Here is a 21,245-nt window from a genome sequence, read left to right as displayed (position 1 = left end):
GCATCAGAAATCTTTATAGAGAAAGATTATCATAAATCATTGCATCCAGAGAGCACATATAGTCACTGAAGGTGAGATGATTTCAGTTGTGGCTGACATGTGTGAGTACAGGACCTCAGCACTTGAATGATGATGTATTTGCTTTTATAACCATTACCATGCCAAGATCAATCACAAAAAAGAAGAAAGAAAAATATTTTTCTTCCAAAAGCACAACTGCATACAAAGCCTTTCAGAAATAAGGTCAAGATTTTGTAAAATGAACACCTGCAAGGAAGTGAATCTGCCACATGATTTACTAACTGCACGAGTTTCCACATTGAGCAAAAAAGGACATTTATTGACAGAGGTCTTCATGACACTGAATAATTTTTTTTTAATCATTGCTTTGACATCAAAATATGAAGTTATAATATTTAAATCGTAGTATTGTATGTACTATAGCACCCTCTGTTGTTTGGTAGCTCACACATTCTACTGGCATATAAAACCATCAGTAGTATAATAAAATATGTATTATGGATTTTCTGTGCAAATGTATTTTAGGTGGTTTTCCCCTCTGCATAATACTGTAATTGAACACTGCATTAAGAAATCAAGCCCCCCGTGGAAAATGTCAGGCCTTTTCAATATTAAGAACACAATGACTCGCATCACAAAGCGATTCATACAAGACTCTCAGAAAACTGCATTTGTAACATTTTAACACAAATATACCAGAACACACAAGTGCCATCCTGCAAGCTCACTTATCAGAACTGTGAGTCAGCAAATCATGTATCCACACTGGCCAGTGTTCATTATACTTTAATCTAACATCTTGATTTCTTTTCTTAGAATACTGTCAGTCGTAGCATGAGCTCAACAGATTGGCTTCTGTGCTGAAAAATGCAATTGGGCCAATTAATTTCTACAAATTGATTAATCTATTTCTAAAATAGGTTTGTGTGAAAGTTCTTAATAGGTACACAGGAAAGATCAGTAAATACCATGTAATAAAACTTTCATGGAGAGAACAAAGTGCAGTCTTGTTGCCCCTTAAACAATACCAACATCTAGGAGAAAACTGGTCAGCAGTCTAGTCAGTCATAAGCGTAATTTAAAAAATGTCTAGGCCCAATACCCTCTCTTGGACTAAGAATATTAATACAGTGGTCAATCAATCGCCACAGACATATAGAAACTACTGAAGGCCTCCTCACATGACCATATTTATCCAGTATGACTACATAATTTATTCCTGCCCTGTCATTCACCTCTTACTCTTTTCCCCAGTATCATATCCCTCTTCTTTGAATTTCAACCCCTAGATTCTTGAAGAGAAAAATTCTGCAGATGTGTAATTTATTGCCAATTGTGCCATTTTACAATCAACCTAGAACTTGGTTGTATGAAAAAACAAAAGCAATATTCAAATTGTCACCGTTTTATTTTGTAAAAATCAGACATTGACACGTGCAGACTAAAAACCAGTGTAACAAATTCACCACGGTTCTAACAAAAAGAAAAAACAAAGTTAAATAAAGTGTCTGCAGCCAGCTGTAAAAAAATAAGGTCTATTTCTAGAGAAACCCATTTTTCTTGCATCTGTACAGTACACAAATTTGCATACATACAACTGTAAATAGTAGATTTTTTATACTGCCCGGCTATTTACCAATCTAACTGTGCAAAACTTGACTTTTTCCTGAATTCAACTTTTAAATGTTGCTTTTATAAATCAAAGCATTCTTCTTAATTCACCAAATTCCATCTTTACACTGTAAATATGTAGTTGCAAGTCCATAACTTACATTAATCTATGATTTGAAGACAAAATAAAAGGAAAAAATACAAACACAAACAGCCAGCGTTCAACGCCTGTGTCTGCCATGTCCAGAATGGCTGCTGCCATGATGCTTGCTTTTGTGAGTACGATCGTAAGAGCGAGACCGTTCCCGACGATCTCGGTGGTGTCCCCGTTCATGCTTGTGCTTCTTGGCAGCTTCGGAGCGGTCTCTCGATTTGCTGTGGGAACGCGAGCGGCTTCTAGACTTCTTCCGTTTGTGGCCGTGTCTGCTGGGAATCTTGAGGTCGTCGTTACGGTGTTTGGACTTCAGATGCGGAGAACCGTGGTTCTGATGGCGACGAGGGGTCAGGCTTCTGCTGTGAGATCTGCTCCGAGACCTCGAGCTGTAGGTTCCAGACCGGCTTCTTCTGTTATTGTAACTAAACAGCAGAGAAACAAGTCAGGTCAAAGTGACATCTGGCTTTGTTTTCTTTGGTTTTCACTTTGAGAATGAAAACTACACACAAATGGTTTCATTGGTCATACTGAAACAAGCCACAGTAAAGGTAATACCGACACAGAAGTACAAATCTCCCATGACCCTTTGCACAACTTGCCTCGTCTAGTCTGGTCTAGCAGTATCCGCTAAAGCACATCAGTGTAAATAAGAACAGCTTCTACCAGATATACAACTACACAGAAAACTACTCTACACCTCAATCTTATTTACAGATGTGTAGTCATTTCATTTCCATGACTACCACTCTCCCCCCAGTTTACTTTTTAATTATTTTTCTCTACACTTGTAAATGAAATATTAAATTTTCCAGGACACAAAATATATCCTTCATAATTCTAAGAATGCAAAGCGGTGAGCTTCCGGAATTCTCTAACTTACTGTCTTCGAGGAGAGCGTGAACGTGACCGTGACCGGGTCCTTGACCTCGATCGGCTCATACTTCTGCTGTTGCGACTTCTCTTGCTTTCTTTCCTAAGGCTATAGAGGGAGAGAAAAAAATTTAAATAAACTACCTTCCTACTGATCACCAATAGTAGCTTTTCAGAGTGTAATCAAACCTCCGTTTGCATCTTTTTTGATTTGGGTAGAGAAGCGTGATCAATTTCTTACTTGCAAATCTGTCCATTTGTCAAATCTCAGCCTTAAACATTAGCCAAAAGAACTGAATATGCAGTATTACTAAAGCCAAACAATATTAACAAGAAAGCTAAAGCCTACGGTTTGCCCTCTTAATGCTCACCCATTATGAGGGCTCTTTGAGGACTGCTGTCTGTCTTCAGGCTCCTTTTTGATAGTCTTTAAAGTCTGGGAATTCGGGGATTTCTCATCAGCTTTGGCTTCTCTCGGTGAAGCTTGAAGAAAAAAATTAAAATTAGCCAAGACCAATGTCTACATTCAAATAGAAAAAATGAACTTCAATGAGCAACTGGACATAGATTGCCTTCTCACAATGTTTGTGGAGACTTACATGGTTTTGAGCCAGGTGAAAACCCCCCTAAAGTTGAAAGAGCTGGGGTCCCATCGGGGTTTAGTCCTTTAGCTTTTAGCTTTGCCTCCTGCAGCGCCACCTTTCGCTTCTCCACTTCCTTCTCCAGCATATCATAATTAGGCTGAAAAGACCCAAGAGAAAGCCAAAGTAACTTTAGTACATGTTCCTTGAAGCAAGAACCTCTGCCCATTCAATATTTCTAGAACCTCACCTTCTTTCTTGTGTAAAGCTTCAAGGTTGTAATGCAAATCTCTTTCATCTCCTCTTCAGTCGCCCCAAATAAGAGGTACCAGTGTGGCTTACTTGGAAGAGGAATCTACAAACCACAAAGGAGACAGATCCAGATTTACACTTCCCTCCTCCAAATGATAAAAGGTAAAAATGAAATTAATCAATAAACAGGTAAAGCTCCCGGTACTCACCTGAAGAGCTCTCGCAGCAAGGTAGATGCAGGCACATGCAATAGTTTCAACTTGAAATCTCACAAATACATTTGTGCGAAGTGTGTCATTCATGTAATTCCTAAAAACACAAACATAATAGGTTTCCAACATTTCCCACCTTTACTGAAGGGAAGCAAGCAATGGCTAACATAACATTTGGAGACTCAATTTAACTTGTCCTCTTTTTCTCTCAAGTACGTCCATGGTTGCTTTGGATCCAATTTATGCCATAAACGAAGACACATGAAAAATAAAACCACTGAAAACAATAAAATGGATTTAAACAGAAACCAATGTCAAGGAAGTGATGAAGGGTGTCTGATGTAGTTACTTCATGAAGTTAAGTACACTTAATGGTCTGAAATGCACTTGCTAAAAACCTCACACTGAGACGTTTTACACAAAGCCTTACCAAACTACAAGAAGTCAAAATAGTTTCAAAGCAGCGGGGTTAGAACACAAATTGGAACGCTGCTCTTGTATGTGTTCTCTTCTCCCTAATGTTAAAATCTTCTATATATAAAAAAATATATATGCTGGACTTTCAAAGTCTTCCATTTTAAAATATTCCAAAAACCAATAAATAAAAACATTAAAGCAAAACTAAGATTTTGCTTAAATAAATGGTATAAACCTGCAATCCAACCTGAATTCCACTATAGATTCTGCTATTAATCGGCAGTAGGTTTCAATATGGGGAACAAAAAGTCTGGCAACATGTCTGTTCTTGACCTTAAGTTGGCAGAACTACCTGGCTCAATTATATAAAAAAATAATAGTAAAAAAATAAAACAAAAGGTTTCAGCAAGGATGAAACATGTCATGCTCACAATCTCTGCTTGAAGACAAAGCCTGAGAGGAGTGAAGCCTGAAAAACAGATTTCTTAAGACTGTTAGTCTAGAATATGCAATCAACACTAATATATATATGCATCTATGATTTAAAAAAAATTGAACAAAACTGAACTAAATAGATGTATATAAAAAATAAAGTGCACTTAAAAAAAATCTACAAAAATGAACATGTACACCTGGAAGCAAAAATACAAATCCTTTGACACCCCAAGAAAACAAGATGATGTTGCCAGATGGGTAAGGACCACTTCAGTGAATCTCGGCTGAGAGCTTGCACTGGATTGGCTGGAGAGAAGGGCAGCCAATTGGGAGATTCCTGAGGTCATGTGGTTGAAGGAGCAGAGTTCAGAGGGCAGAGTTCTTTATGAGACTTACCATCATGGACTACCCTTTAATCAAAGAGTAGAAAGAAAGGACAAAGTTAAATTGAGTTCTCCATTATCATATATACTAAAAAGCCATGAAAACACAACGACATGTTGATCAAGAAATTCCATGAGAGAGAATTTTACCAAAGTCAAGGCAATTACACTTTACAGGTTAACTTGACGTGTAATATGCTACACAAACATAATAAGCAATTTACTTACCAGGCTGTTTGGACCAGAGTTTGGTTCTTCTCACATTCAAGGACTTGGAGATACATCACAATGATCTGAAATGTTCAAGCATGCCACAAATTTATACTTGCCAGTTCCCTCAATATATAATAGCCCCTAATACTACTCTGCTACAACATAAGGTTTGCCAATACCACACCCCACTTCCAAATCTAGTACATTCAACATATGTTAATCTGAACTGAAAGGCCCAGTCTGACTTTAAATGGTACATTTCCAATGAAAGTCTTTAAGGCTTTGCAAGGCAAAAACGTTTCTACCCTCCTCACCCAACACTAACCCAGAAGGTCAGTGGTCTTCCTTCTCTGGAAGGAATGTGCACAGCTGGAGCTCACTAAACCCTGGGCTCTGAAGTCGTCTTTATCAAGCAACACCTAAACTCACCTTGTGTGGATGCTTGACATGCACGCAGAAACCCAGCTCCTTCAGCACTCTCCTCTCTGCTTTGATAACTTGGTTTTTGGTGTTAATGTAGTTCTGATCAAGAATCAATGGTGTTGGTGTCCTAATTTATAAGAAAACAAATAAAAATGTTTTGCAGGCAAACGAAAAAAACAGTCCGTTCTAGTTCTATTTTCCCTTTCAACCAACTAAAGGCAACAGAACCTAATTTCAACTCCTGTAACTGCAATAAAAGCTTTTGTGTTGTGCTGCCCGTTTTACACTAATCAAGTTTGGTATCTCCACACATGCAACTATGAAAGCAAGAAAATACTTACTATCACAGCATCACAGCTTTAACAGGAATGCACAGCTTCACTACATCCACAACACTTTACAAAGACGTCCAGAATCAAATTCACCAGTCAAGAAATTGTTAATGTTACTTATCGGCCTTGAACATCCAAAAGATGCGCATTAAGGAATTGACACCACTTTGTAAATTAGGTAACTGAAAGACTGTTCATATCTGTATGCATTCTCTCTATACCAGTTAATCTTCCTCATGTAGAACTCACTGAACCTTAGAATAACTCCAAACTTGCTAGAAATGAAGCAGGAAACTCCACATTTAAAATAAATAAATATAAATAAATATCAATCCATCAAACAATATTGTATTGTTTTATTATCTATGTACTTGAGAATTTCAAATTCACCACTCAATTAGCTAGTGAATTTGCAAGAAGTAGCATCATTTACTCAACACTTCCAGAGAAACTGGATAATTATTCATACATACTCTTAAAAGTAGATAGTTGTCCTACAGTGAATTAAACTGTTAGGCATATTCTTAATGAGGATCTGTAACTTGGCATCACTTTAAATTGCTATGTAATGTGAAAATGCACAAGGATGACAAGTAACTCAGCAGTCTACAGGTGAGTATGCACCTAGAACAAGTATGTTGTATATTTACAGCAGTGTGGACACACTGACATACAGGGGAACTTGTTTTCTCTAAACTCTGCTTCAAACTAAATCGGGTTCATCCACCTTCAGACTGAAAAGCCCCCACTCCCAACACTAGTTAAAGGAGCTCAAGGTTTGTTTTTCTGGTCAATTCAGTTTGAGTGACTGAAGGTAGATTTGTTTTTTGTAACACTGACAGTTTTCTTTTGTTCTAATGTGCCTCATGCTGACACTCCATTGACATTGCACTAATTAAAGTTACAAGGCACCTTACTATGATGTTCAGTTATTTAAATCAATGCATACAGATGGTGAACAAAACATTTAGATTAATCTAGGTTCTAGCATAAGGTTTGGCCAACTAATTCAGGCTAATGTTCAACGTAAAGGCAGGAGCCATTTACAACAAATGTTGCTCAACCTTTCATAAATTACTTGAGCAATCACTGAAATTGTCATGTGCTAATTTAAGCAAACTCAAATTAGGGTATCACTATAGAATTTATTGAATCTCAAAATATAACTTTCTAGATCACTTAACTGATTAAATAATTCCTTATTGTAATGGGGCGAGAACTGAACATTCACAGATCAAGCCAATTTCAGAATGTCAATTATTTTGTAAAACTAAGGTATTCAATTTCACAAAGTATGTTTTTATTAACCTTTCCTAAATGACAGACTATATTTTGTTATGGGCTGCGGGGGTCAACACTGACCATAAAAGAGAACCTACTAAAAACCTTTACTACACTAATAAGTGCCAAAGTGAATTTGATTGTGGATCATGCAATGTCACCTTAAAATAATGTTCTGAGAGTAATGCTTGACTTCAGAATCATACCTTAAAGTCCTTTCAAAAGGAAAACCTACAGAGATGTACATGTGAATGTATTTCTGTGAAAGCCATGGCATGTGTTGTGAAGGTACCACCTGGACAGCAAAGACAAAAGCTTAGACTGAGATACAGGAGTTTTCCAGACGCTTTCACCAGCGGCCAACCTGACAGTCCCCGACTCCAGTGACCCGTTCTCAGACCACTGGCTTCTCCTTGGGGAATTCTCACTGTTGCCATGCCGACAGCTTCATCTCTACGTACCATTCCACATCACCCAGGCTTTGGTAAATGTAGCTGGTCGCTGTTAGTCGGTTGCAAGGGAAAAAAGAACTAAAGTTAATAACCAGGTCTTGCTCTATACTGAACAAATTAATTTAAGACATGGAAAAGAAGCAGGGGAAAAAAAAAAAAAAAAAAATCTAAGCACTCTTACCAACTATATTTTAGGCTTCAAATTATAGGTTAGCACCATAAAAAGGGTTTGCAATTTGACTATTTGGGATTGTAGGTTTCTAGGAAGAATATCCAATGCTCAAAAGATAATTTGCTAATTCTAAATACTGCTTTTCAAGCTAGTATTACACTTCATGTTACGGATATAAATAGGAAAATGAGGGTGTAGGAAATGGATAGAACAAACCAAGGAGCAACAGCATACAGCTATAGACATTAATGATAATTAAACAACTATATTGGTTATGCAAGAGCAAGAAGTAGCATCTTATAAGGTACTTTGGATCTACTTACAAAACAGGGAGAGCATAAAGTTCAAGGTGTTTCTGATTTATAATAAATCTATTTAAAAGATGGTGTAGGTTACATCAGAAATGAGATTGGAGTTTAATATACTGTACAACTGCCTGATGTTGGGAACAAAAAAAACTGTCATCTCAGAAATACAGTATATATTAGATACCAATTTATAAACTTGTAGAACAGGGCTTACCTTTTTCCTCTCAGCTGCCGTAAATGATGAAACACGTTGATCACATCTCTGATCCGTCTGGGCGCTTCTTCAATCTTGGAGGCAAGATTTACACAAGCCATGGCAACAATCTGAAAATAAGTCATTTCAATTAGGCAACATGGGTTCTCACCAGCAACACTGGGGTGTATGGAATAGGCTTAGTGATCAATAGCACATGCATAATACAAATATGGTTGCGATTTGCATCATGAAGATTTGAGACAAGGCAGAGGGAATGCTATATATTGGCCCCTACTGAAAAGTTACTTGACCCTCAAAACTACCTATTCATCAGAAAAAAGCATCAATTAAACTGAACAGCATTCATGTAGAGCTGTGCTGCCCTGAACACTTATTCGATATAGAGCTCAGGTTCACTAAGCTAGAAAATCATGTCATAACGTTTGTATCCCCCAACACTGCAGTAGGATCTCTTTCAGCCCCACCATTGTGCCTTTGTTCCCTGATGTACACGCAGCCATGTCCGATAGATGGATTTCATTTACCTCTTGCTCTCTCGATTAATATAGCCAACTATACTTTAACTACAAGCCTACTCCCGGTCGGCTGGCGCTGGCAGTGCAGGCACCCATGACTAACACAACAGTCCACACGCACTGCTCCAGCGGCCGGGTCTACTGTAAGCGTGAGACAACATGGCGCTATCGCCGACACGCACACTTTAGACAACTTTTACATAAAAACAGGGTGAGCTTACCTCAAAACTGTGTTTCACATAGGACTTCGAGTAGAAAAAGCGATGAAAAAGCACTTGCCCCGTAGCCATAGCCACCTATAAAAAGCAGGAACACAGGATTATATAAAATATCCCACACCAGTTTCTCTTACACAACATGGCGTCCGCCATTTTGTTTTTTTGTCATTTATTAATTTCGCAAACAGGAAAAGGCCAGATAATCGAAACTAAAACACACAGGAATCGTATTTTACGGGAACATTCACATTTACTTCACAATAATAACAATATCAATAATCATGTGAATGTATTTAGGCCTATTATATAGTGTATTATTATTGCGGCTATCGTTAACTTGGATAAGAATTAAGAAGAAAACAACTTTTGACAGCACTACAACAGAATATGGTGCACACATTACAAATACTGTAGTCGGCCGACAGTTTTGTTCATACCTGTGGTAATCGGAGGAGAATACCGGCCGACTGGATTAGCTCACAGCCCAGTATGCGGAGGTCGGTCTCGGTATGGAGGTCGAGGCCATCCAGCATCGACGGGGTAGGCGACAGCCTCTCCTCGGGGATAAGGGAGTTGTCGATGGTGAGGTAGACCTCGGAGTATACTCGATCGCCGATAAGTATGCCTTCATTGCTGGCAGAAGTGTTGGTAACACCGGAGACAACACCAGCAGCCATCTTCGCCTCTGTCGACACAACTAAGCACGACACCTGCAGCCAGCCGGGAGGAAGAAGGGCCGGGCGCCGCTGCTGACGCGCACACAGCAAAGAGCACAGCGGCCGTGCGCTCAATGTCGCCATCCGCACGAGAAGCCGGAAATAAGTAGTTCCTATCATCGTCCTGACACAATAAACTCACGCGTTTGGTTTGGTCCTCTAGGCTTTCCGTCGCAACCCATGTATTTCTTCAAATGTGAATACCAATGCATGTGCAACACTAAACAGCATATATTTATTTTTATTTCAAACTAAAGCACAATAGAAGGTTTAATGCGATATCACGTATATTACATATACAGTAAGGGAGTCCAACAGCAGATTCGTAACAAAACATGCGTATGAAGAAAGCAGGATGTATTTTAGCAAAACACTGCATGTGTCGTTTAAAATGTAGAAAGCCTCTTCTCTCCTGCTGAATCATTGCAACTATAGACCTGCCAATAACTGCGATGGTGATGTCACTGAGTGAGGAGAGCAGAGGTGCACGGTGTGTCTGCTGTGCTTGTCTGTATTGTTCACGGGCTGCCCTGCGCGCTGCTGGGCGGTGAGGCCGGGCCTGTGGGCGCCCCGGGAAGCCCCTGTGACGTCGTTTCCAGGAATGCTTTTTTAAATCGCCCAACAGCTCCGTACATATCACTCCGCAGCAGGGCCTAGATGCGTGACGTCAGCGGCCTTTCCGCACGAAGGGCAGCATGGGAAACGCAGCCGAGCAGCGACTCCAGCGACAGACAAAGCGCGGCGTGTGAAGCGGGCAGAGCGCAGGACTGAACATGTCCTACCGCACAACAGAGCCTATTAGTTACTTGAACCTGTCCTTTTAGACTCTTGCCCAGGCAGATATATTACATTTCAACCAAGACATGAACAGACAGACAACATTTTTTCATTTTGCAAAGTATGTTGTATGGTTTTGTTGTTTTTGCTGAGCTATATAAGTTGGACCACACTTATCAGTATCATATTCCATGTCATATAAAATGTACCACCACATACAGTAGTTAGTTGACAAAGATGAAAGGTTACATGGAATAGAGGTTTAGTAATCCAATATACAAGAATAGTCCCCATCTTTTTATCAGATCAAGTTACCTGACCATTTTAAAACATTTAAAATGTAAGATACCTAACAATTTAAAAACTGCATTTTACGTATAAATGCACAAAGAAAAAAAGATTCACCTTGTATGTTTGTTTCAGTAAATCAAAGCAGTAGGACATACATATATTCAGTAAATCAAAGCGATAGGAGATATATACACCGATCAGCCATAACATTATGACCACCTGCCTAATATTGTGTAGGTCCCCCTTTTGCCACCAAAACAGCCCTGACCTGTCGTGGCATGGACTCCACTAGACCTCTGAAGGTGTGCTGTGGTATCTGGCACCAAGACGTTAGCAGCAGATCCTTTAAGTCCTGTAAGTTGTGAGGTGGGTCTCCATGGATCGGACTTGTTTGGCCAGCACATCCCACAGTTGCTCGATTGGATTGAGATCTGGGGAATTTGGAGGCCGAGTCAATACCTTGAACTCGTGATTCATCAGACCAGGTCACCTTCTTCCACTGCTCCATGGTCCAGTTCTGATGCTCACATGCCCATTGTAGGCGCTTTCGGCAGTGGACAGGGGTCAGCATGGGCACCCTGACTGGTGTGCGGCTACGCAGCCCCATACGCAACAAACTGCGATGCACTGTGTGTTCTGACACCTTTCTATCAGAACCAGCATTCACTTTTTCAGCAATATGAGCTACAGTAGCTTGTCTGTTGGATCGGACCACACGGGCCAGCCTTCGCTCCCCACATGCATCAATGAGCCTTGGCTGCCCATGACCCTGTCACCGGTTCACCGCTTTTCCTTCCTTGGACCACTTTTGATAGGTACTGACCACTGCAGACCGGGAACACCCCACAAGAGCTGCAGTTTTGGAGATGCTCTGACCCAGTCGTCTAGCCATCACAATTTGGCCCTTGTCAAAGTCGCTCAGATCCTTACGCTTGCCCATTTTTCCTGCTTCTAACACATCAACTCTGAGGACAAAATGTTCACTTGCTGCCTAATATATCCCACCCACTGACAGGTGCCATGATAACGAGATTGTCAGTGTTATTTACTTCACCTGTCAGTGGTCATAATGTTATGGCTCATTGGTTTATATATATATACATATATATATATATATATATATATATATATATATATATATATATATATATATATATAGTAAGGTAAATAAATTGACATGCTATTACAAATTTATTATAATTAAAAAAGTATTTAATATACGTTTTATATTAAAATATTAGTATTTAAACTGCCAAGTATAAAATTTGTCAATTGTGAATACAGCAGCTTTCTCTGTTATTGGTCAGGTAGGTTTGAAAAGAATTCCGTACATTTTAAAGGCTTAAGTTTCCTAAATACTTTTTGTTCCGTAGCAAATTTTGGTCTCCTTTTTTTCCTTCTTAAATCAAATTAAATGTTTTAAATGTGCAAACCTAGCAGGAGACAAAAGAGGTATGGATACGGAAAAAGTGGACCAAAAGTTACAAAGCAAATGGTTCTAGAAGCAGTTAAGGTGGTGGTTTAGAAAGAAAGACTGAATTTGAATAGTGGAAAGTAGCAGTAGTGATTTCAAATATATTTTAAGGATTAACACTTTTGTAATCTCTGATGTGACAGTTTATAGTTATTTTACCATGGCTCGTGTAGAGCTCTCTTCAAAGACCCAGCGATTACTAGAGACTACCAGGTAGACTTGGACTACCAAATGTTATTTTAGGGAAGGCAGTCCAAGACTTGTTGATTGTATAATTAAAAAGGTGTGACTTATATAGATTACAAACAAATTACCAAAGTTAGAACATAATCAAGACAAAAACACATGGTTGTCTCTCATACTTAATACAGTGTGTTAGGAGAGATCACCCAACAGCTTTTCTAGCAAAAGCTCCCATTGCATTTATCTGTTTTGTTGTGAATAATTTTTTAACAATACTGTAAACTTATGTTACTGAACACTGAACAAAACACACTGTGCTCTGGACCGAGGCTGTGGCTTCTTGTACCCTTGAATAATCTCCAGAGCTTTTGGCTGCTTATTTTCTAAAGCAATGTCAGTGGCCGTTTCCTTCCAGTGCGTCTTCAGGGAGGCATCGGCCCCACTGTCCAGCAGAAGCTTCAGCACTTTGCCGTGGCCTCTCTCTGATGCCAAGTGCAGAGCAGTTTTCCCAAGCCTCTCGGCCGCGTTCACATCTGCTCCGTAGTGCAGCAGGAGTTTGGCCGATTCAACGTTGCTCTTCAAAGCGGCGTAGTGCAGGGGAGTCATCTGCATCACATCTCTGGCGTTCAGCGCACCCCCGTGCAGGATCAGCAGATGCACGGCAACACAGGAGCCACATCCTGCCGCGAGATGCAAGGGGGTGACAAGGTCTTTGTCGACCGTGTCAACCTTGGCACCTCCTGTCAGCAGCTGTTGTATGATCTGGAGAAAGATGAAAAGAAGAGAGGAAAAAAAAGATCATAAAATGGATGAGAGTAGGCTGCAGTGCTGTTCACCATCTGTTCCTGTGTTGTCTTGAACGCAATACAATTATCTTTGAAAGGGGAATCCAGGACATCTATCTGTCTATCTTGTTGTATTGGAAACAGGCTGCTTAATTCCTGCATGGCATGTCAATTTGAACGTTTATTTTGGAAATGTTATACTTTTAATACTGCATAAGTGCCAGAGAAAAAATGCCCTATAGACTACCAAAGAGTTGCTGAAGAAAAGTACTGTTAATAGACAAGTCTAGTGTGAGCTGGTGATGTTTTTAATACAGGGTTGCAACAATGTAACCAATGCACAATATATGTGTGACAGGTTGCCCCTGTTCAGCCACGGCTGTTGGTTAGGCCGGATTGCCTCCCATCCGTGCCGACAGCTGCGGGTTGTTCTGGTCATTGTGGCGCTTAGGGCAGTTGCAAACAACGCTCTCATCACAGGCATGCCTCACCTTATTTAAGACTTCTCCCCTCTCTCTAGTGGATGGACATGCACCACAATCGCTGGGCTAACCTCGGAGTGGCCAAACCAACCCTGATACCCCAAAGCCCAACCCTAGAGCCACTGTTTATTTATTTTGTCTTTTTTGTTTTGGAACCTTTCACTGGGTTTGACATGTAGAGGTAAAAAGGAACACTAAAGAGTTAACCTCATCTACATCTTTTTATGATAACATCCTGCCTTTTGAGGCCTAAATTCAGCTCCCTTAAGAATCCTTTTAAGATAACAAAACCAACAATCGTGAGTCTGAAAACACTGAAACACAGGGTTAGAAAACCATCCTGCAGTGAACACGTGCCCAGGCCTGAGATTTACCTTCTTATTTCCTGATATTGCGCAGAGGTGCAAGGCGGTCTGACCATTGTTGCTCTTTGTGTTGATGTCGGCACCTCTGCTGAGCAGGAGCTCCACACTGCGTGGGCTCTCAGCCAGCACTGCGAGAAGAAGTGGGCTCATACCGTTACTGTCCCTCTCATTCAGCGCAGCGCCACAGCTCAGCAGCAGATCCACCACCTCGCACTTACTACCGAACGAGGCCCAGTGCAGCGGAGTCCACTTGTTGATGTCTGTGGAGTCCACCGGGGCCTTGTACTTCAGCAGGGCCTGTGTGGTGTCGAGGTGGCCGTTGGCTGCGGCCAGGTGTAGTGGAGTTTGTCCTGAGCATGTGCGGATCTCCTGCGAAGCCCTGAGCTGGAGGAGGTATTCCACCGTGACCGCCTGCCCATTCCATGCCGCCCTGTGCAGAGGGGTGCAGCTGAAGAAGTCCCTGCTGTTGATATCAATGCCTCTGTGCAGGAGGAACTTCACCAGGGGCAGGTGGCCACAGAATGCCGCATGGTGCACAGCTGTCCAACCCTGGGAATCTCTGTGGGAGAACCAGACAACCCATATCATGATGAGAAATTCCTTGCCCTGGGAATTGTAGACTTTACAGAATTCTTACAGGTCAACGGGGCTGTGTTGAGTCAAAACCCCTGCCCACCTGCCAGTTGCGAGTTAAAATAAACACAATACAAGATGGTGGTATTCCATCAGGTAGATGGAAGAATGTTAAAAAAACTAACACAAAATCAGTCATGATGTATTGGAACTGTAGTTTATGATTGACAGATGGGTCAAGATTTTGAATTAAGAAAAGTAAAAAAATGATTTAAACGCCATACTAAAATAGTAAGATTCAGAAGGACAGATGCACCACACTGCATCTTAATGTTGTAAGAAATCTGAAGAAAGATGGGTGTGAATCGTTAAACCGTTAAACTCTCACTGGCAATCTGCAGGGACGCCCTCGGACAGGAGTGCTTTAACCTGCTCCTCACAGCCGGCCCAGGCAGCACGGTGAAGCTTTCTCTGGTCCAGGGCGGTGCAGTGGTGACCTGACTGCAGGCGAGGCCACCTCTGTATCTGCCACTGCTTCAGGACAGCCGATCTCCGGATCTTCTTCTCAGACGCGTGGACAGACACTGAGTCGTGCAGCTCCAGCCACTTCCAGCACACCTCAGGAGGGAACGCCATGGTGGGGCTGTTGAAATACGAAGACACAGGTATGTACACACAAACACACAAACACACAGCAACGGTACAGATCTGACAGGGATCTGAAGGTGGGTTCCTACATATCCAAGTAGAAAACCCTGGGATATGCAGAATGCAATTCTGCTAGTTGAACAGGTGCTTGTTTATGCATGATTTTTCCAAAAACAATACAAAAAATATCAATTTTGCTGTATTTCTAATTAGACAAGTTTACAAAATTAATTAATGGGTTTACAGGTTAAAAGTTGGGAAGAGGTAATTAACTAATATAGCCAGCAGGGGGAGACAGACAACAGTATTTCCTCCGAGGGCAGCTCACTGCTTTGAACTTGACTGCTACTCTAATCTCACAATATTTGATTACACTCAATAGCCCAAGTTTATTCCTGAGAACTGTGGGACTGTATGGGAATGTGCAGGAGTTTTTTTAGTAAGGTTTTCATCTAAAAGAAAAACTTATGCTATAGGTATAAAGGTTAGCATGTCCTAAAGGGAAAATTACTACATTACTTCCCACAATCTGTTTCCATTTGCAATAACTCAAAGCAACCCTGTCCAATTCCAATTTCATATTTTTAATGTCTCTATACCCTCCTCCTCTTCTCATCTCCCAACCTCACCAGCCATCCAGTTGCTAATGCCCTGCCTACAGAGTGCTGTGCATCACTGGATCAGGAGGTCCATCGCCTTTGCAATTCAGGATCCCCGTTGCTTAGGTGACTCATTGCAGAATTGGGTAGCTATAGCAACCGTCGACAAGAGGTGGTAGCAGTAGGATGCTTAGTTTATATATAACAAAAATCAAGCTGTAAAAAGCACCATAGTGCTCAAATAAAATATATTTTAAACAAACGCATAAAAAAAATCCCTTAGTCTCTAATTCATTAATTAAGCCAATATGTCAAACCAATAACAACACAAAATATTAGCCAAGCAAGTGGTACCCCCTTACTGTCTTTCTTTAAAAGAAAATGGACAGAAAAGCAAAAAAGAACAAACTAAGCTTCTGGACACATGCACAGGTGTGTGTTTAGAGGAGATCTCACCCCTCTCAGGTACACACACAGGCAAACGGGCTCAAAGAAACTCTCAGCCTCAGTTCTTAAGCTAACTGGTAACTTTTATAATCCACTTTCTATGGAGAATTTTGAATACCAGAGAACCCTTACCCTTGCCACCACCCTGCTGAGAAGATGTCTGTCCTGCAGTTTGAAATTGTATTTTGCTGTGATGCAGCGATGCGGGGGTGGATGGCTGTGTCAGATATTTTTTTGCCATCTGTCTAATTTTATTTTTTCATCATCATCCTCATCCTAATCATTAACAGCAGTGTGTGGATTTTACAAAAGAAACATACAAATTGAGAGCTTTTAAATGATTCCTACTTGACATTCTACATTCATATTTAGAGTCATATTTAAACACACTTTGTATCAATAAATTGAGACCAATATCGTAAAAAGAATTCCCTACAGAACATAGCGTACAGTGTTATAAAGATACATCCAGCATGCTTAGTTGCAGGGAATACAGAAATATCATGACTATAGCTATCTATCTATCTATCAAACATTATATGACATATTTCAATTTTGAAGTTACCTTGAAATGAAAATGCCATCAAGGATTAGACTTCATTCCACTTGTGTCTGAGGAAGCACGTTTCAGGAACAGTTCAGGCTATAAATACAAAATTCTTGTAGATCAGCTTCTTCTGATATGAGCCCGAAAATGTTTCCTTTTTCCTGTATGTGGTTGCTATGGAGAGCCTTTTGGTCTGGATGCACTATATTGTATAATCAAATTTCAGGGGAGGGAAGGAAACTAATCTGTCTGTCTCTGTCTGCGCATGCTTAAAACCTGTATGGTAGCATAGCTGAGGAAAATTAACCCTAGGGCAGAGTCAGACCCACACTAACTCAATGACAACGTGTTCTTCATTGCTGATCTGCTGAACCATGTGCGAATGTGATCAGAAGTTTGGAGTTGTTGCAAAACTTTGTTCTGGAGTGTTTAACCAAAATCAACATCTATTTTTTAATGCTAAATGCTACTTATTAAGCAACTATTTATTCTAGCCCTTAGAATACCCTGATAAAACAAGAATAATGTTATTTCTTCTTACAAGCATAATTTGATTAATCAACCTGCAATACAGCTGAGCAAGCACAAAGATATATAAAACATACAATTATTTATTTGTATATTTTGTGAAAAATGTTGTGCTGGAAGGATCCATTTTACAAAAATATTTTTGAATAAAAAAACATAAATTCCATGTTACAGTTATGAATGGTTGAACTATCTTATAAAGCCTTCTTTAAAGATAAAATGAGACTTGCTAACTGATGTTCAAACTTGGTTCCTCTATTGTTTGACAGTTTTCCTTAATACTTAATGCCTGGATTTCTATCCTAGCAACCACCCCACAGACGTGGAGCTGTTGGCATGGAGACTGTAATATTACCTCACCTGTATTTTGTTGACAGTTAAAGATATGTTATGATGGAGAATCACAATTACACAAATGCCAGGTTAGAGGCATGTGTTCTTCTCAAACAAATGCACACATTACATTTTAATTATTAAACAGACCTACAAAACCTTTAAAAATAGTACTTTCTCACAGACTGCTTATTCTTTTATATCTTTTTAAAATCCTTTAACCAGCCTCATTGTGTCAGTTATATCATGATTTACCTTTAGGTACGGTTACATGTGCTGGTAAATGTCAGGTAAAATAGATACAAATATCATTATGGAATAGAATGCTGTGGAGTTGCAGAAAGATTTGATCACAAGAGGGCGACATAAACTGGGGAAAAAATTATATTCCTAATGCCCGTCTCCAGTTTTCATCAAGGCATACAATGCTTTGATACAATGCTGCGAACTCTCGAACCTGCCACTCTTTTCTGTAGGACACAGATTCGTCTCTCTGTAGATGCAAAGTTGAATCCTTCAGTTAGTCATAGGCAAAATCATAGTCTTTTCATGTGTGGTCCTGTTCTTCAGTATAGTTCTTGCCAAACTCCATGGTGTAATTTAACCTGTGTTTCTCACCATCATGCTTAGTGGTTCATTCTCTTTCCTGCATGAGGGTTCAATATGCATACTGACAAATCTTTAAAGCCTTTACCGTCCATGGAATTACGAAATTATCGTAATTACATAATCTGTTCCTTCAAAGGCTGACTAAACATAGTCAATCAAGGAATATTTCCACATGCAGCTGCTTTTCATTAAGTTTCTTTAAGGGCCTTGACTGAATATATGATCAAGAAAAGCCTTTCCATTTCCAGGACGCTCTATAAATCAGTTTCCTGAACACTGTATTACCAAATTGTATTGTAAAGTGATTGTAGTGTTGTGCATAACGCACACGTGCTTTTTTACATAAATTATATGAAACACATGAAATGTAAAACATCTAAATCTAAACATTTAAATAAATACTTACCATTACAGTTAAGGGTGTATTTATATGGGGTTAGCTAAAACAGATTTATTTTGAATGAGGCAAAGCAACAAATGGGGATGTTGTCTCGGGTTCCGATTAGAAAAATAATTTAGTTTTACAATTCCCCAAAAGTTCTGCCATAAAAGTTAAACTCACACTTCCACGTTAATGGATTGGATGACAGATTGGGAGACGCTTGGTGCTGGCTGGGGTTTAGATTAGGATTAGGGTAATTAGGAGTAGGGTTTCGGGTATGTTAGGCCTATGTTTAGATTTCCTGTTACAGTTTGAAATTCATTATGGCCAGGGTTACATTTTGGCTACATTTTGAGCCTAAACTGAATTAAAGTGAAGTGTTGCTTAGAAACAACCTACATGTTTTGCTAGGACCATTCATGCCCCAACAGGATGAACTGAATGATTTGTACAGCTTTTTTTTCAAATAATTTTCCTATAACAAACATACTATTACTCTCACGCTCTGGTATCAAAGCTTCAGACATTCTTCTGTATGTTTTATAGCCAGTAGTTTGGTGTTTCTGGCAGACACCTTTGTGTGAATATATAAAACAATAAAACAACACCTTTATACAAGAAACAAATGCACACATAATTCATTTTTTGAACAAATATTTCCCTGTGGTAGTAAGAGTACATTTTCATAGCTTGCATATATCTGTGTAGTCATTTATTTTAATGCTGACAATACATTACGTACTTTCAGATACAAATGACAGTTTGGCATCAATCCAGCCTTAGTTTAATATATATATCATAAAAGCATACTGTGCTGTGATTAAAATGAATGCCCCCATAAGAGTGCCTGTTCAACAAATAATAAACTAAAAATAAAATGAGAGAATTAAAAAAAACATATGGACTTACAGGCTTTGGTGTGGAAGACTTCAGGTTTCACAAAAATGATCACATATTATTCTCCTCAGCACAAGTCTAAAAGGATGGGAGCAAAGATATTGTATTTATTGCAATCATACTTTTTTTTAAATGTGCCCCATTTCAGTGGGAGTTCCAAAACATTTTCTAAACATTTTTATAACTTTTTAACTTTTATTGATGCACTATTTAATTGCTCTTCTGAAGAGCGTTCTTTCACTGGGTCAGCAGCATTATTTCTGCTGAGTTGTGCTGGACTGTGTAGTTTTGCCAGTGCCAAACATGTCATGTCTGCCATAATGTATTCATTTCATTAATATGAATATAATTCTATCTGGCCTGGTCTGTTACTTACAGTTTACTAGCTTCAAAATATGTTTTCAGGTCACATATGTACTTTATTCTCACAGATGTTTAAAATGTAAATCTTGGAACTGATTTCTATTATGTATTGAATCTCTATCTGAGGGGTAATTGTTTTTTTCTTGTTGGACAGATGAAGAGAAAACTGCATTAGTATGGGCGTGGTACAGAAACATCACTCACATATTTTTCCTCTTTGTCTTGAAGGAATTGAAACAATAATGGGCTCCAATGGTGTTCATGGTAAAATGGACAGAGAACCTATTAATTCAGCAAGTTCTACATCATGTGAGGATTGTAGGTTGCATGGCCAACAGCGTGCTGCACGACTTCTTCGGCAACATTCGCGTGTCTATGTTTGAGCTGCAGTGTTCCCACTATCTGTTTCTGTTTAGTCTGTCGTCAGATAAAGACATTTAACCCCCCGGTAGAAAAAAATGTGTGAATAAAATTTGGAAGGAAGTCAAGGACCCAGCTCTGTCACACGATTAGATTGAATGATTAGAAAAGCAAGCATATACTCTCAGAAAGGATTTTCCCCCCCTTTTATTTTTAAGATGTCTCATCAGTTACAGAAATCAAAATTAGGCTATACCAAGTTAATGATCTGAAATGCAGTATTTATTTCAGTTATTCATTTCTCTGGACTTTTTTGCTAATGAGAAAAAAAACAGTGCATTGAAAAGCAAGAAATCTTGTGTTTTGCTCCACATATGTTAGGTATTTGTTTTGGAATGCCTTTTTTTTTGTTCAAATACTGCTCTGTCAATACCTTCTCAACCCTTTGAGCTTTATTGAGCATGAATACCCAGTGGTGGTGCAGTATGTGTATACACAACATGAAAGCGCGACCAGCTGGAAAGAAACAGGCAAAGATATAATGACCCTTTTATACTGTGGGACGCAGGATGTCGTAAGCACAGCTGACCGTTCACCTACTGACAATATGATTAGCCTCAGTCTTTGTTACTGTGAAATGTAAATGGTATATTGCACCAAATCACTGAAATGTATTTTTAAACTGAAATAAATACTAGTTAGAAAGTACTCAAAGATTGAGTATTTTTTAAGATTAGCTGCATTACTTCAATATAAATATAATCACACCAGAAAGACTGCATTGAACTCTCCCATGGCCTAAGTAGAGCTTTGGTGTGA

At 39.5% G+C, this 21,245-nt stretch overlaps 2 protein-coding genes across 3 annotated transcripts; both read right to left on the bottom strand.

The window, feature by feature from the left end:
• Positions 1-1,410: 1,410 nt before the first annotated feature.
• ccnl1a (cyclin L1a) lies at positions 1,411-11,680 on the bottom strand. 2 transcript variants are annotated; one of them, XM_066709423.1, is made up of 11 exons: positions 9,505-11,675; positions 9,071-9,145; positions 8,332-8,441; positions 5,579-5,699; positions 5,165-5,229; positions 3,699-3,798; positions 3,488-3,592; positions 3,256-3,397; positions 3,028-3,139; positions 2,667-2,765; positions 1,411-2,208 (listed from the first exon to the last, which is right to left on the bottom strand). In XM_066709423.1, exons 1-11 carry the CDS (start codon positions 9,901-9,903, stop codon positions 1,854-1,856), a joined length of 1,683 nt encoding a protein of 560 aa, XP_066565520.1. In that variant the 5' UTR covers positions 9,904-11,675; the 3' UTR covers positions 1,411-1,853. The 2 variants fall into 2 exon arrangements, with proteins under 2 accessions (XP_066565520.1, XP_066565521.1); XM_066709424.1 differs by lacking the exon at positions 2,667-2,765 and having other exon boundaries at positions 9,505-11,680.
• Positions 11,681-12,580: 900 nt separating this feature from the next.
• On the bottom strand, positions 12,581-19,401 carry ankrd67 (ankyrin repeat domain 67). Its single transcript, XM_066709421.1, has 4 exons — positions 16,973-19,401; positions 15,102-15,356; positions 14,150-14,699; positions 12,581-13,270 (listed from the first exon to the last, which is right to left on the bottom strand). The coding sequence occupies exons 2-4, from the start codon at positions 15,347-15,349 to the stop codon at positions 12,797-12,799; spliced, it is 1,272 nt and encodes a 423-aa protein (XP_066565518.1). The 5' UTR covers positions 15,350-15,356; positions 16,973-19,401; the 3' UTR covers positions 12,581-12,796.
• Positions 19,402-21,245: the final 1,844 nt, after the last annotated feature.

Source organism: Amia ocellicauda, chromosome 7, assembly GCF_036373705.1.
Source record: "Amia ocellicauda isolate fAmiCal2 chromosome 7, fAmiCal2.hap1, whole genome shotgun sequence".
NCBI lineage: Eukaryota > Metazoa > Chordata > Actinopteri > Amiiformes > Amiidae > Amia > Amia ocellicauda.
This window is presented reverse-complemented; position numbering and strand designations above follow the sequence as displayed.